The 17769-nt window shown below is 40.6% G+C and overlaps 1 protein-coding gene across 1 annotated transcript in view; it reads left to right on the forward strand.

Moving 5' to 3' along the window:
* The first annotated feature begins 3851 nt into the window (after positions 1-3851).
* LOC103367402 (sulfhydryl oxidase 1-like) overlaps positions 3852-17769 on the forward strand; it is a 17411-nt gene continuing 3493 nt past the window's right edge. Inside the window, exons 1-6 of the mRNA XM_008295421.1 lie at positions 3852-4374; positions 5657-5757; positions 9360-9408; positions 12104-12206; positions 13054-13144; positions 14371-14516. Of these exons, the coding sequence (XP_008293643.1) occupies positions 4086-4374; positions 5657-5757; positions 9360-9408; positions 12104-12206; positions 13054-13144; positions 14371-14516 (779 nt within the window). The 5' untranslated portion in view covers positions 3852-4085. The remainder of the gene's footprint in view (positions 4375-5656; positions 5758-9359; positions 9409-12103; positions 12207-13053; positions 13145-14370; positions 14517-17769) is intronic.

Consider the following 17769-nt stretch of genomic DNA (forward strand, 5'->3'; position numbering starts at 1 on the left):
CACGCCGCTCCTGGTGGGTTTTTTAATTCACGGCGCGGCGTTCCCGTAATGTTTGGGTACAAACCAAACTCGGATGTTGCGGTTTGTCGCTTGTTTTCTGCACATCTGGAATTACATGTTTGGATGTGGATGTGGTTGAAGGTTGTGTTTGGCCGCACTGAAGGAACAACTCTGTCAACGTCTGAAAGAAAAGAAGACTTTAGTAACTGCCTGTTAGTGAATTTGTCCTGACAGCAGCATTAAAGTCACATTTCTGTGAATCTGGAGGCTTTTAATGACACTAGAAGGAGTTTACATTCAGTTTCTGTGCTTTGATTTATTAAAACGAGGGAGTTTTAAAGGGTAATTCTGCTGTTTTTACAGCCCAAGCGTGTTTAAAAATGTTAGACAACCAGTTTTAGATTAGAACTGTTGAATTATCTCTACACCTTCATCCTCACTATGGGGGGCTGGAGTCTATCCCAGCTGACTCAGGGTGAAGGCAGGTTCACCTGGACAGGTAACCAGTCTATCACAGGGCTACACTTAGAGACAGACAACCAAGCACACTCACATTCACACCTACAGACAATTTACAATCACCAATTAACCTCAACATGTTTCTGGACTGTGGGAGGAAGCCGGAGAACCCGGAGAGAACCCACGCTGCACGGGGAGAACATGGAGACTCCATGCGGGTGTCCTCACCGGGACACGAACCGGCGACCTTCTAGCTGTGAGGCAACAGTGCTACCCACTGCTCCACCTTGCAGCCTTTTTAAAATTCTGTATTTTTTAATCCTCTTCGGGATTTAAAGACATTTTGGTCGGATTGAAAACAGGAATCAATGAGTCATAATTGTCATTCTGGAGGCTGATTAATGTGAGTTCACCACTCTGAAGTGTTTTTATTGAAATTATTGATATCGTCAAAACATAATTTGTTACTCAAACGCTGATTTATTTTTGGTGAAATAAATAACAAATGGGAATTTTAGATTAAATTAACTTTGCTTCGCCCAACCTAAATAATCACTTAGATTCATTAAACTGGGCGTGAAAAACTTCTTCTGTGTAACTTCTAATAACTTGTTTAACTTGTTTAATTGTAAACTAAATTGTATAATTGATCCTACATCCACCCAACCGGTGGAGGCAGATGGCCGTCCCTCCCTGAGCCTGGTTCTGTCGGAGGTTTTTTTTCCCCTGCGGGGGTTTTCGGTTCCTTCCCACTGTTGCGGACTGCTGAAGCTTATAGGGAATCCAGATGTTTTGGATTGTTGGTGTTTCTGTTTCTGCCTTTGTGAAGCGCTATGAGATGACTTGTTGTTGTAAATATGCGCTATACAAATAAAATTGAATTGAATTGAATTAAAAGAAAATCCAAAAGTTTTAGACGGTTAAATTTGTCTGTTATACATCTTGTGATATTTAGAGGTTTCATGAGGGTAACATCACTTCTTATTTTGGTAATATTTACAAATCTTTGTGATCGTCGACACAGAAACTGTGTTTTATTGTAGTTTGATGTTTCAGAAACATCAGAGAAAGACAACTTTGTATTATTACAGTAAGATGATCTAAGAATCACATTGGGTTTCTTTCAAGGAATTATTGGAAACATATTTACAAAAAAAATCAAATAAGTACCAGTAAAACCTTTTTTATTTTTTCAAATCTACACCTTTCATGGTTTTCCTTAATGAATAAAGTTTAATCAATAATCGGTGGTGGTTGAACCGTTTAGAATTTTCTGTCTTTTCTGCACAAATACAACGTAAAACATCATCAGATTTACACACAAGTCCTAAAAGCAGATAAAGAGGGAAAACAAATGACACTCATGAGACAAAAATCATTTATATATTGTTGAAAATGATCAAATATTATCCATAAGAGGCTAAACTGTGCGATCTTGTTGGATTAGCAGCTAACTGAAGGTGAAACTGGAGTATTTGATGAACGAGGTGACGATGGGACGTGAGCGGAAACAGGAGACGTCCTGTTGGCCTTAGAAAAAGACCTTTTGATGCTCATCAGGCTGGAAAAGGTCACAGAACCTTCAGCTGACCAACAGAACCCTCAAAGATCAAGACGTGAACTTTGCTGCGAGGTCACACAGGAACCCTGGTTGACCTCTGAGCTGCTGAAGGAAACATCACATCGGCTGACGGGAGTGAATCCAACATCCAGAGAACAACAAGAACAACAAGAACAACAAGAACAGCGCTGTGCACGGCAGACAAAGATACTGTTCTCCAGAATTACTGCCCGTGTACAGTTTGCCAAACATCACGCAGACAAGCAAGAAGGCTGCTGGAGCGTTTTGTGGGGAACCAAAATAAAACTCTGGTTTCATTCTCAGCTCTCCATCAACAGATGAAACAACAGATTCTACCAGCAAGTTGTGGAGTTAAAGTCAGGACGTCTGAAGTCAAGAGAGCCTGAATCTGAGGAGGAAGTGGGTCACACCACGAGACAACGGAGAATAAAACTAATGTTTGGTAACGGCCGAGTCAAAGTCCTGACCTTAATCCAACAGAAGTGTTGTGGAAGGAGCCGAGGAGAGCAGCTCATGTGAGGAAACCCAGAGATGAAACGAGCTAAAATCCTTCCAAACTGATGGGCAGGACCATAGATAAACATAATAAAGGCTTTTATTATTTATGTCTATGGTCAGGACTGATGACCAGAAATGTTCAGGTGCTGTTAGAGCAGCAAATATAAAAGCAAAGGTTCACATACAGATGTGTAATACTGGATTATTTTTTTCTCAATAAATAAATGACGTAATATTTTTTGTCTACCTTTAGGGCTTGTGTGAAAATCTGGTGATGCTGAGGGTCATAATTATACAGAAATCACTTCAGGACCTTAAAGACAAAAATGTCTGCATCAAAAAACTGCAATAAAAATATTAAATATTGATCCTAAGTTGGCTTTTTGGACCAACACCAGTCCTGATTATAACAAACAAATATTCATTCATTTTCCTCCTTCTAATGCCAGCTTGTTTACATGATGCCACTGTTTGTTTGTTTGTTTGTTTTTTAAAGACACAAAATTGTAACTAGTCGGTGAAAAACACTTCTTTTGATCGTCACATTCTGGGATTTGTCAGTAGTTCACAACAACACCAATCTCCACAGTAAGGAACTTAAAGACAGAAATGCAAGAGTCCAAAAAAAAAAAATCCATGAAAATATAATATATATATATTACTATTATTTCCCTATTTTTCTGAGTTATACATTTATAACCAACATCAGTCTTAACTAATTTACATTATTATTATTATTATTATTGGAATTATTGTTATTATTATTATTAGAATTTTAACTCTTTAACTACCACTTTGTTTACATAGAACTAATATTATCTTTTATTGTGTTTTTAAAGTTTAATTAACTGTCATATGACATGTCAATGATGAGCAGCAACACTGATTGTGATGCATTATTATTTTTGTAAAGTGTCTGATTTTTAATAAAAAGTCACCTTCAGGACCTCAAAGACAGAAATGCCAGAGTAAAAAACAATCCATGTAAATATATAATATGTATTATTTTGCTGTTTTCCTGTGTTTTATATATAAATATTTAGAACCAACATCAGTCTAAACTAATTTCCATTATTTTTTTTAGGATTTTAACCCTTTAGCTGCCAGTTTGTTTACATGATACCAGCATCACTTTTTATGGAAAAATAACCATTAGAATAAATATGTTTTCATATACTAGAACTTGTTTAGAGCCAGTCCTGGTCACTGCTGTGATCTTCAGCCCTGTGAGCGCAGCCTGACATCAGAGGTCATGACGCTTATTTCCTGTATTAATGTGGCCGCGCGGCGCGTCAAACCGCCTCCACTTCACGTCTCCCTTCCTCTCTGAGCAGGTCCAGGTCCTGCGCGCTGGGCTCCGGGGCGGTGGGCGCTCCGTCCGCAGGGGGAGGAACCCGCCAAGCCTGCTGGCCGCGAACAAAACCGGAGAGGCAGCAAAAAGTTGTGCTAAGTTTGTGGTGACAGGCGGCCGGAGAGTGTTGCGCTCCGACCGACCGACCGACCGACGCTCAGCGGCAGCAGCAGCAGCAGCAGCTCGGAGGGGAAGATGGCGCGGCGCCGCGGCCGTGCCACGTCTCGGTCTACCGAGCACACAAGTCCCGGGAAGGTCGCAGAATCCGCCGTGTGGCTGAGTTTGTGGCTCCTGCTCGTTCCCTCCGCCGCGGAGGCCGGACTGTACACCGCCTCCGACCAGATCCTGGTGCTCTCTCCGGCGAACGTGGAGTCGGCGTTGATCAACTCCACAGCTGCGATGGTCGTGGAGTTTTACGCTTCGTGGTGCGGACACTGCATCGCCTTCTCTCCGGTTTACAAGAGCCTGGCCAGAGACATTAAAGGTTGGTGCGGACGCTGGTTGCTCTTTTATTCTTTTTCTTTATAATAATCCCTCATGAAGCGCGACCCTGTGACACTTTGCGAACAAGTTTCAGTTTTGCGCACGACAAGGCGAGTCAGCGGGACGCTTTTAAACGTTTAAAACTAAAAACCTACATTTAATTCTGTCAGGTTTAATACAGCCAGAGTTATTTATCTGCATGGAAACAGTGGAAGCACCAAGCTGCTGCTGCTATCTGTTAATTAGAGCATGTGATCTAATAAAAGTGTTTTCCATCCTCTGACAGATTGAGCAGAAATACCACAGATAGATGAGGAAATAAAAACTAATTAGGATGGAAGTGAAGCTCAAACTTTGTGCTGGTGGCAGAAGGCCCAGTGCTGCCAAACGGTGGTGAAGAATTGATGTGTTTTGCAATCATCCTAATGTTTCTGCATGAGTTTACCTGCTCCGTGACCCGGATTATAACCATCCAGTTGTTTCCAGCAGATGAAATTGCTTTAAAGGACCACTTCAAGTCTGATAAAGCAGTTTTCCTGTGATAAAGCCGTGAATGCCGCCCACACAGTGACTGAAATGCTGTTAAAGCATCAGAATAACTTGATTTCTGCCATAAAGACGATATTTTGAGGATCACAGCTCACAGGAGGATCGTAAAAAAGATCATTTCCCATTTGTAAAGCATCTTAATTGCAGTTAAACTTCCAAATATAAACCATGATGTCAGACAAACCAAACACTTAGAGGACAAACCAACGTTAAGCTTGATTACATTATAAATTTAAACATTTCTTTCCCTCCGTCTGCCTCCACGGACATAAAGTATTTGCACTTTATGACGCCCTCACTCAGATAAAAGCAGACGGACGTAAACTTGTCTGGCGTCTCCGTCACACAGCGTTTCTGTTCAGTGTTTCGCCGTCACACTCGGTCAACAATGGCCACCGATGGCTTGGCAGGTTTTCAAAATGCTGGGAGGCAGCGGAATTTTACAGGGAAATATCAGGAATAGGTGCCGATACCAGAAGCACTGCCCAATCTGAGGGGTATTTTACACCAGCCTGCAAAGAAACACTGCTCTGATGCACTCCTTTATTCTGGATGTGCAGGATGCATTCACTGACCTGTTGAAAATACAGCGTTTTTCCTTTTTGACAAGACTGACCAAATTCTCTATTGACACACATGGCAGCAGGACAATGCCGGCCCGCGGTGCCAGTGGGCTGCGGCAGACAGTACACTAAATATTTACCGTGGATCTCTGTTTGATGTCTGTTCCTCAGAGTGGAAGCCAGCTGTGAACCTGGCAGCCGTGGACTGCGCATCGGAGGAGAACAGGAAGGTCTGCACGAGCTACAAGATCAGAGGGTATCCCACCATCAAGGTATCACGCTGCACAGGAAGCTGATGGTTTGGTCAGATCAGTCGTGGAGAACCACCACGAGGCAGTCGGTTAAAGGGACAAAACATGCAACAAGGAAATGAAAGTTATTCAAAGAGTTAAAGAGGTGTTTGAAAAAGTTGTGATGAAGTGAAGAAAAGCCGGTTTTCAGTCCAGAGATGAGCAGCCCAGCAGGCAGAGGAACGAGCAGCATCAAAGAGGGCGTGTTGGTATAATTAGGTCGGATAAATAAGGCGCTGCAGGGCCTCAGAAGATAAAAGAAGAGCCTTAAAGTCAGCTCTGGCTTGCACCTGTAGCCGCTGAGCAGAGGCCAGGATGCTGTTGCACAACGACGTTCGAGAGTTTTTGTCGTGAGTCAGCATTTATGAACAAGCTCCGACGAGTCAGACCAGAGAATATTGCATAAAGACGAATTGACATCTCAGCATCATGCAGGGATATAATACAGGTGGTTTCATAGCATTGCTAAGATGAAAAAATGCCGTCGTGGTGATGTGAAGCTGGAATGTCAGAAAGAAATAATGTGTCGTCAGTGTTAAAGTCACTGTCTGGTCGTTGATTTAACTCCTAAAAACAAATTTATGTGCATCAGAGTTCCATATTTAGAAGTTTTTTCCAACACCGTCGCTTCCAAATGCATTGATCTATGTAGCCGCTGCCTCTCTATTCCCTCACCTCCCTGCTCGAGCACACCAGCTCACCCACGACTCTGCTCAAACACCGTGAAACTACTCGACGCTTCACGGCAGCAAGTTGTAATTTTGAGTAATCCGGCTGGACGTGTTCGAACCATAAACGAGGAGTAATGACACAGGAAGCTCCACCCTGCCAGCTGACAGCGTTTTTCTTTTTTTAGATTAAGTGTGAAACCCTGATAGTTTGAATCTGTGTTTCTGAGCCTGCAGCTTCAAGGTGGAGACAGTCAGCTGGAGCTTTAACTGCTTACGTCGCTCATGTATGTTTTTAGTGTTCCAGCAGATAAAAAACGCAACATGGAGGTGGTTACAAGGAAGAACAGCTTGATTTTCTCCCCTTTAAAGAGTGAGTTTTTAAAGCTGGGACAGAAATCTAGGAGGGAAAAAACATAACAATAAAAGTGAAACTCCATGAAATAAGTTGTACATAGGAACATTTTGCCTGCAGTTAGCATCGAGCTAAGCTGCTAGCATTTGTCACCAAAACCACTCGTCACCAGCTTGCTTAACAAAACCAACACATTTAGATCAAATAAAGTGAGCAGCTCATCTGTGCATGAGAAGAAGAAAACAGAACATATTGTAGTAAGTGTTGGATTATTCTCCAGTTCTGAGTTCACTGGTGATGCTGACTCATGTTTTACTGCTTTAATTGTTTCTCTTTTTGAGAGTACAGCAGTCCAGACATGTTACTTTATTAGTTTTAATTTTGGCAGCTGTTGCTAACGCTGGAATAGCAATGCTTCCTGCAGGATTTTCCACCATTAAATCGGGCTTTTCATCGTCTGAAGGAACACACCTGCATTTGTAAAACAGCCAATAGAAACAACCACTCTCTGAAAAGACCTGTGATTGGCTAGTCTTCCATCCATCGCCTGACAGATTTTCTAAAGGATGAAAAAGGAGACAAGAGGACGCGCAGAAGTCCAATTTCATCTGATATCAATTAAATTACAACATTCTTTACGGTTGTAATGGAATTTTTACCCAAATAAAACTGCCTACTTCAGCTTTAACCATCAGTTTATCACATAAAGCCCACATTTAGCCAATTGAACAACTAATAACTTCATCATCATTCATTTCTTTTTTACATTTCTGACAGACATACCTCTAAATGTTGGAGTTGGGAGAGGTCACATGGCTGTACAGGTGTATATATAGAGGTGTGTATCATCAGCGTAGTGATGAAAATTAGTGTTTGCAAAGTTTGCCACCAAGAGGAAGCCGAGAGATAGAAAAAAAAAAACAAGGACCAAAGATTGAACCCTGTGGGACACCAAACTTACTTTATAAAGGTCAGAGGTTGTGTTATTTTAAGTTACACATTCAGGCCTGTTTGATGAATATGAATAAATCCATGAACTCATCAAGCCTTTGATGCCAACATCCTTCTCCAAATCTGAAAGTAAATCAGCTTTAATTAGCAGATCATTGACTGAAAGCCAGATTGATATTAATCAAAAAGACCGTTGTTTGATGAGTAGGCAGGAAGTTGATCAGCTGCTGCCCTTTCAAGTAATTTCGACATAAAAGGAAGATTGGAAATCGGTCCATAAATCTTCAGAACATGTGGATCAATATCAGGTATTTTAAGCAGCCGGTTAATAATGTCGGTTTTAAAGGCTGAGGGCTCAGAGCCCAGATGAAAATCACTCAAAGTTACTGTTAATTATTCAAATGTATTTCTAATAAAGGTCTCTGTGAAAGACGAAGCTGAATTAAACATGTAAATATGGGGAAAAAAACAAAAAGAAAGATAAAGAAGAGACCTTTTTGTTCTGCTACTTTGTGTACGAAGCTAAAATAATTGGTTTGTTGACGGACAGAAAATTAATCTGCACCAATTTTAATCATCAGTTCACCGTTTAAATCACGTCTACTGGTTCCTGCTCTGATGTTCAGGTCTGCTGTGAAACTAAACTGAATATTTTGAGCCGAAACAAGGAACTTAAATATGTATTAACTGGAATAATCAAGATAATTACCAGTTGTTTCCTTTAACTTAATGACACTCTGTTGGATTTTTCCTTGATCGAAACAGAGCGAAGCCCTCAGCTGCTGCTGAATCAAGCTACCTTTACTCTGGACCTCTATTTATCCTGTTTTCCATCATTTACGTAAGAGAATAAATCAGAAACGGCTTCACCACATCTCTGCCATACGGCGGTCACTACTTCGCAGCAGCACATTAACATGCATACCGATGCTGCTCCCATGAGGTTCCACACTTCTGCCGTACGATTCTGAAACCGGCTGTAAAATTAGGAATGTTTCAACAAGTTCTGCAGAAACAACCGACCCATTTTACGTACTTGGAATCAAAGTTTTTATCTGATTTTTGTGTTTTTTATGCGTGTTGTTAAGATTTTTGTATTATTGCATGTAAGAGCAGATGTTTTCTTGTAGTTTAACTTTTAATAACTGCATAATTTGTAGGATTTATTTTGTAAAATGCTCATTAGTGAGTGAGAAAGGCCCAGTTGTCCTCGTATTATCTGAATGCAGCGGGCTCTATATGGGATTTCTGATGCCCTGAATATTAACGTGAGTTTGACAGATCCCAGTGGAGTTAACTTCTGCACCATCAGCAGCCTCGACTTGCAGAAATCTCCTCAAACATCTGCGTTCGTATCCGCGGCTGATTATTCAGCAGCGCCGTGTGTGGAGGCCTCTGCTCCCGGTCGATCCGGAGAAACAAAGAGCTCCTTCTGTTTGAACTCACAATGCAGCTTTAACATCTGCGACTCATTTGAACCAGGAAGGGTTTCGGAGGTCAAGGCTTCCCCCCAACCAAACGTTACACAACCTCCTCTCACGGCCGTGTGAGGCCCGTCCGACCCGATCTCCTCTTCCTTCCTAACCAGAACCTCCCTCTTCTCTTCACAGTTCTTCCACGCGTACTCGGCCGCTGATTCCACAGGACTGTCGTTTAAAGGTAACGTTACCACACAGTGAAGCAACGCAGTCTGTTTATTTACGGGCTCCACCTTCAGTTGTCTTTCATGCAGTTTCAACAGGCGTCATGCTGATGCAAGATCATGTGCAAAGATAATTAGTCTGATATGTTTTATTTTTGGCTCAGCTCAGCTTTAATATGCACTATTCTCACATACAGATGTAGGTAAAAGTGGACACACACCTGTGCAACATCATATAAAATGGCAAATTATTAAATAAATAACACTTCTAAGTTGATCTGTAGGTATTTGCTTTTGCGTAATATTAAAAATTAACAGTTTACATTGACTGTATTTAAAGTTTAACACAAAAGGCAGCACTGACATTCAAATCATTAATCTTTTCCACACTTTGTGCATCCAGCTTTCTGTTTGATGGCAGAATCAAACCTCCTCGATGTGGATTTGTGCAGATACTTTCTTGACAGACTCAGTCTCTCGGCTGTTCTCTGCCGGAGGGTTCGTGTTCTATTGGATTCAAGTCGAGTCACATTCTTGTCCGTGTCGTAGATTTCAGTTCGTTCATGTGTAGAAACTCTCGTGTGATTTTGTGCTTTAATTAACGGGCGTCTCTGGCTCTTTAGTCTTAAAGTCTTAAAGCTGGAGGCACACCTGCTGTCCTGCCAGTCTGCGTTCTGATGATACAGGAAAGGATGAATCGGACCACAGTGGCTGCTGGTTCTGTCTGTCGTTTACTGCTGCCTGGTGGCGTCACAACATCTGTACATCTGTGCAACAACATAAATTAATTGTTTTCAGCGCAAACTGAGGCGACAGACGCGTGATAGAAAAGGTAGAATTCAAGTGACAGTACAGGAAGTTAAGTGAGAACAGACTTACGACCCTCTGTTATCAAGAAAAATGAAGTTTTCCAGAACCCTGATCAGGATTTGGTGACGTTTCAACCCAAAAACATAAAACATTACATTCAGTCCGGTTACGTCTGAACGGTTCTCCTGCTGGATATTCCTCTTCTTAGCTTCTGCAGCCAGTTGTTTGGTTTATCCTCAGACATTTATCTATAAATGTCGTCTCTCCTTAACTCCTTCTGCCCTCATGCAGCCTCGTATCATCATACTTTAACCTCCGTGCTTCACTGTCTGGACTATGCATCCACTGTGATGGTCCTGGTCCGGTTCACACCAAACATGTTGGACTCAATCGGAAACCAACAAATTTGTTTTGGTCGTATCTCCAAACATTCTGCAGGCTTCTTTCCGTGGGATTTTCAGCTAATTTAATCTGGTAGTTCTGCACGGACCAGCAAGAAAAGCTCTTTTTCTTGGCCTCTGTACGTAGAGGTTGATGTTGTGCAACGTCCTGGCGTTGTTTGAACTGTTACAGCGACTCTGATTTCCACCGACAGGTCGGGATGAGTTTTAAATACCAGAGGATCGACGAGCTCCGACGTTAACGGTTCTGCTCGCGGCGCTTTAGGAAGCGAGAAGAAAACCTCACTGCAGTCGGTGAACGAAATGTTTGTTGGCACAAAAGTCGTTTGCATGTACGAGCAGAAACACGACCAGTCTGAGGAAACGTTCAGACGACGTTCAGACGACGTTCAGACAACGTTCATCTCATGCAGACGGAGAAACGTTTGACTGCTGAGCTGGTAGTTCTTCATCCCTCACTGACCAGGTTCATGTCTGATGACAGCCTGGAGTTCATTAAATTACAACAACACGGGTTCATGATTGAAAGTGAGCATTTGCCAGCTGTAGGTTTAACAAGTCATGAAGTTGGTCTGGACTTCAGAGCATCATCTAGATCATGGCTGTCAGAGTCAGACACACAGTGGATTAAAATACAAAGAACTAAGTCACAGGCCTGAGTCCATATTGATTGACCAATTGACTTCAGTTGTGCACTTTTTCATTTTCTCTCTGATGATAAACTTCTTCATGTGGAAACAAACTTTAGTTTTGCTTTAACATTGAATCTGGAACAAACAAAGCTTCATATTATGAACACGTGAGAAATCAAATTTAAAATAAAGGATCCATCAGTGGCTTTTGTTTCTTATTTTTATTCAAATGAATAAAAATAATACAAATCTTATGCCTCTCTCTGGCTGGAGCCTTTCACATTTTCACAGCCCAACAACAAAACAACCAAAAAATAAAAATAAAAAAATGTATTTAATAATAAAGGACAAACAGAAAAGTCTGCAACAAACCTAAAACCCTCCACCACCGCTCTGGCTCCTGGTTTCCAGCTTTCGTTCGGCCATTTTTTGTGAGCGGTGGCTTAAATTCTCCCGACGTGACGACAACATGAGGCTGCTAATTAATGTCAAGAGTTTCTAATGAACGTCAACAGAAGGGGGAGGGGGGCACTACCAGTGCATTCTGGGATGTGTAGTATCAGCGGTGTATGCTCTGTATGCTGGTGGAGCAGCTCTGATAGACGTCTGATAGAATATAATCACACACCTATGATCTGAACTGTCCATTTTTCACTAAAACTGTTAATATCACACCGTCAAAGAAAAGTTCTGCCTTAATTTAAAACTCAAACGTGAAGCGTGAAAGAGGTTTTTATAAACACAGTGTGCTGACGTTTGCCTGATGTTTGTTCAAGGTGGAGCTTTTAGTTCTGATGTAACGCTGCACAGTTCAGTTAAACACAATGCAGTGAACTTTTAAAACATGCAGCAAAATGTTTGTCTCCCAGATTTTTCCCGTGACGTTCGGAGTCTCCGTCACAAGATCATCGACAAAATGGAGACTCACCACGAGCCGTGGCCTCCTGCCTGCCCCCCGCTGGAGCCCACCAGGTAACAACACAGCCGCCGCTTCACCGCCGGCTTCTGTTATTGGTTCATGTCTCTGTGTTTGGTTCATCCATCACACAGGAGCTAACGTGTATCATCAAAGTGTATATTTAGAAATGTGTTCTGCTTCTAGTTGCGTCTGTATCTGCAGTGTTTCCTCTGTTCTGGTGACGCTTCATGACTTTATCTCCTCATCACCGGCTGCTGCAGGAGTTTTGCAGACTTAGTTAATCAAACTCTACAGGCTGTAAGTCAGAACATAGACGTAGGAACTGAGTTAAGCTCTTTGCTCGGAGCCTGATTTGACTCATTATTGTCGTGTTTGCTCGCTGCCCTGCACCGATTCAGACTCATGCACTGTTGTTCTGATGGCTCAGCAGTAAATCGAAGCCGGATGTCGACTTTATTTCTCTTTTTTCGATTTGAAGGGGAAACACCGTCGCTCCTTTTTCTTCTTCTGCTTTTTCTCGTTTTCTTGTTCTGGTTTTGAGCTTTCGTTCTTGCGTCAGAGCTGCTGTTTATTCTACCAAACCAGAAGAATATGTGTTAGAGGCCGGTTTGGTTTAATGTTTGTGGGTTCTGTGTTTTTTTAAAATCCTGTGTAGGGACACAGGGCATCGAGGAAAACTCCAAAAACAGTAGAAAAACCAAATTCAGTGAAGCTTTGTTCATTTAATTTAACATTTTTTTTAAAACTCAAGTATATACGTACATATTTATCCCCCTTTTAATGCTTTGTTTCCATCTCGACTCGATCAGCAGCCCGTCCTGTTATTTATTGGTGATGTTTGGAGTTTATTGAACGTCAGATGTTGGATCTCACCTGTTTTTTCTGCTCGTTTCTCTGCAGCCAAGCAGAGATCGACATCTTCTTTGAGAACAACAACGTTCAACATCTGGCTCTGATCTTTGAAGACGCTAAATCCTACATCGGCCGAGAGGTAAAAACTCACATTTCCATCCACCAGGGGTCTGAATTATGAAGTAAATTCAGCATATCAGGGATATCTTTGCATTATCTGGCTTCACTAAACCCAACTGCTGCAGCTGGCTGTCAGTCAATCCTGAGGCTAATTTCAAATAACCAACAAAAGCTGCTTATTTCTCACAAGAAGGACAAACTATGATCTTAAATTAGGATGAAGAGTTTTAACATATGAACACAGCTGCTGCAGAAACAGCAGGTGTAGAAGTTGTCTTGGACGTGAGTTTCTTATCTTAAGATTCAGTTTAATCATCGTCGTCATGCATCGTGAGATTGTACAACAACATGACGGATTGTGCAGGTCAAAAAAAGACAAATTATGTCAAGAATAAATCATAAAAATAATAAAAAATGAAGCTGTTTTCATGCTGGTGTGGAGGATGAATTCCTTCATCTCACCTTCAGTCTAGTTTTAGTCCTTTTCTCGGCAGAGTTCAACAGTTTTGGGAGCAAGTAAAGAACAAATAATAAAACAAAATTAAATCATATATGTCGACTGGGAGCAACTCTTAGGAGGCGTACAATCAGGCCGTTAGGTTTTAGTGTTTTAGTCAGCTTCTGTTTTTGGATTTATCACTCTATAAGAAGGATGCAGAGCAAAGAAACTGCCGCCAACTCGAACAACTCTCGTCTGTATTTCTAACCATCTGACCCTCTGCAGGATGTTTCAGGTGAAGGGATGATATTTTCCCAGAGAACTGATCAGTAGACGTGTTCTCATTACCTGTTCATCTGAAACACAACCTAAAAGTTACCTTCAAAACTCAGAGCTTTGTTTCTGTCTATGTGTTATTTATGTCTGGACCACAGAAGAAATGAGCTTTAAAAACAAAAACAAAGTCACTTATCGATTATAAAACCTCATATAGCTACTAAAAGTCTGCTGTTTGGCTAAAAACGAAACCTTTCTACCTCATCACAGTGCGTTCTTAATTCTTTTTTTTATTGCATTTGATCTCTGTGCTCTTTGTTTATTCTGCTGCTAATCCAAAGAGCTGCTGAACTCTCTTTTATTCTCGTTAATAATGACGATAAAGTTCTGTTCTGTTCTGTTCCTTCATATTTTGGGTCGTCTGATGGCAGATAACTGGATATTATTAACACACATCACCTTATTAAAGCATCAGCGTGTTGAAATACAATAAAAACGACTGATCTTGTGAACTTTCTTCTGTTCTTCAGGTGACTCTGGACCTGCTGCAGTTCGAGAACATCGCGGTGCGACGGGTTCTGAACACTGAGGCCGGTCTGGTGTCCAAACTGGGAGTGACGGAGTTCCCGTCGTGTTATCTTTATTACCCGGGAGGAAACTTCAGCAGACTCTCAGTGTGAGTGCTTTAACTTCTACTTCACTCATCATCATCCTGCTGGTTGCTCAGCTTTTACATCCAGTAGGTAAACTCCATTTATTTTTCATTATTTTCAGTTACATAGAATTCATTTTCTAGCACAAGGACTCGTGATGATAACGGTGTCGTATCATTTTCTACATTTTCACGACGTGTGTGTCCCTAACAGCGACATAAATCAGTTTCATACAAGTCACTGTTGTTTATTTGCACCAAATACAAGAATTAGTTTGAATGAAAGTTGTTTTTAAACTGATCAATACTCTTGAGCTTTGGAAATAATTATTAATCCACTTGTTGTCTTTACAAAATCTACACAACAGGGTTTTAACACTGATCAGTTGGTTATCATGGTGGTTAAATAATTCCATCATCATCATCTTTTATAAATGCTTTTTTTTAATGTCATGAGTTCACACTAGAAGTCCAAAAACTTTCTTTAACCACAATGAATTTGTGGGTAAACTGTGTGTAAAGTCAGGAGATAATCCAAACTAAAAGTCTGAAAGAGGAAAAGTACGAGATGACGAGAGGACAGACATCTTTAATGAGGAGAGTAATAGCGAGAGAGTCGTCGTTAACCAGCTAGAAATCAGTAAAACTGCTGTTTATTATGAAGAAAACAAGAAAAAATGAACCAAAAACCACCAAGAAACGGGCAGAAGACAGTAGAAACAGTGTTCTCATGATGAATCCCAAAGCTGAATGCACCCTTGGTTCAACTTTTTGCTTGTTTTGCATGTTTTTCTCTTCAAATGTCAAAAAACCAAAGTGCTGTAAAACTAATAATATAATTAACTGATGAATGCCTGTCTGTATATAATGCAGTGTATTTTTAAAAAGCCCGACTCTCTGACTGGACCACATGTTTCTGAGCGTCTCGTCGCTCTCCTGCACCTGTTTGGTGAACTCACATTATTTCAGCACGACTCTGAGCAGACGTGGAAACACTTGACGTCCTGCTGCGCTGCTGAACACAAACACAGAAAGGTGGTCTGAGGACACCGAGCTGCAGGACGGAGAGTTTGTTCTCCACCGAGGAGACAAACAGCAGAATAAAGAGTCACTGTTTTATTGTCACTTGCAGCTGACGCGAGCTGCTTTGGTTCAGCCCATAAAGTCACAGAACCACTGTGTAAATATACTAATGGAGGAGGCCGGGCTGAGTCAGACTCTGATAGTCACCCTGAGCAACAAACTGCTGCAGGACGTGATGAAGGATTGGGCTTCACATGAGGCCCGTCACACTCGTGTTCTGTTATCTGTGACGTAAAGAGCAGCTGCTGGGACAAAGTGGACAAAACAACACCGTCCACACCGAACTGCAAAGTCACCAAAAGTAGAACCGGCTTTAAAAATAACACACAAGGCTGCAGAAACTGGGATCTTCAACATTAACAGTTTTTCGTTTTTTTCCATCTCAAGTCTCTGATTTGCTTCAAACTTTTTTCTTTTTTTTTTAACATAAACTATGAATATTTAAAGTGACATTTGTGAAAATTTAGCTCAATATATCAAATGCTTAGAAAGGACAGTATTTTTATTTTTAAATTTTTTAAATCATATCAGGTTTATTGTCATGTTGCTGTACATATCCAGCAGTACAGGCAGGATGAGAGAGTGTTTCCTCAGGATCCAATAGTAATTTAAATAAACGTGTGTTTGCACATCTTGATCAGCAGTTCAGCATTCTGACAGCTTGTTGATCAGTCTGGAGGTTCTTCCTTTAACGCTTTATATATTTATAAAGATAAAACCCTGAAATGTTTATTTCGCATCATATCAGTGATTCAGAATCTACCGTATTAGACGAAGTGGATCAATTAGTCTCTGATTATGTTTGAACTGACGTATGAAACTGAAACTGTCAGAAAAAGTCCCGTCTTTGAGCTCAAGTTATTAATAACGTTAATGAAGCAGAGGTCAGCGAGCGGTATTTCCTGAACTACATGCAGCTGCAGGTCACAGTAATACAAAAATATACAGAAAACAAGAAATACTTGGTCACAAAAAATAGTTCTTATTCTTATTCTTATTCTCATAGTTATTTTCACAGAACTTTCACAACTGATTCAGCAGGTAGGACAAGTTAGAAAAATAAATTTAAAAAAAATCTAGTTTAAAAAGAACAGAGAGGAGCTGTGACCTATTCTACATATATAATATAATAATATACTGTCTGAATTCATAAACGTACTGGAAGAGACGCTTGAAGGTTTTACTATTTAATAATAATAAACACAATGAACTTTCTGTCAGATTTAGGATCTTGAAGGTCAAGTTTATTCCATAAACATTTAAACAGTTCCTACAATGATCCTGACAACACATTTATAACTAAAGTCTTCCTCAGGTACATCAGGTTATTGTTAAATATGAGGATTTGAAATGAAATTACCGTTTTATGCCATAATTATATTTTAAAAGCACAGGGCGGATGTGCTTGAGAAGCATAAGATGATAATTATCTGCTTTTGCAAGACTTTCTCTGGTCCATATTAATGTTTTTTGCATTTATCTAAAACTTTTTCATGTTTTTTTCCGTCTAACTTGATCCCAGTCACACAAACATCTAGTTTATTCCTCTTCAGTTCTTTTTGTTCCACGTCTGTCAGCTTCGCTTTCTGCAGAAAAGCTTCATCTTGTGTTCGTTATCTGAACAATACTCATGAGAACAGACTGTAAAACGTCCACATGGAGCTTCAAAACCTACATTTTCAACATTATTATAACAGAAAAGACAACTCCTGACTCAGGATTTTAATCATTTATTCATTTAGGGAACATTTCAGAGACACATGAAGGCTGAATCAAAGCTGTGATCCAGAGACAAGCTGACAGGAGACAAGAGAACTATTCTGTAAAAACAGACATTCAATTCAATTAAGTTCAGTTTTATTTGTATAGTGCAGTTTATAACACATGACATGATCAGGAGCTATAAGGTGAACATCATCTGCTCTCATAAACGTCTTGTACAGATCGTATCCGCCACATATTTATATTTTTGCATTTATCACAACATTTTTAAAGCTTTCTTTTCCATTTAATTGGATCCAAGTCATGCCAACATTAAGTTTATTCTCATTCTTCTGCTTCGTTTTCTGCCAAAAGGCGTCGTCTTGTGCTCATTATCTGAACAGTGCTCACGAGAACAGACTTTAAAACCTCCACTGACGGCTTCAAAAGCAAATTATCAGCATTATTATAAAAGAACGGACGATTTTTTAAC

This window comes from Stegastes partitus, unplaced genomic scaffold (assembly GCF_000690725.1).
Source record: "Stegastes partitus isolate 25-593 unplaced genomic scaffold, Stegastes_partitus-1.0.2 Scaffold1045, whole genome shotgun sequence".
NCBI classification, from domain to species: Eukaryota; Metazoa; Chordata; class Actinopteri; family Pomacentridae; genus Stegastes; species Stegastes partitus.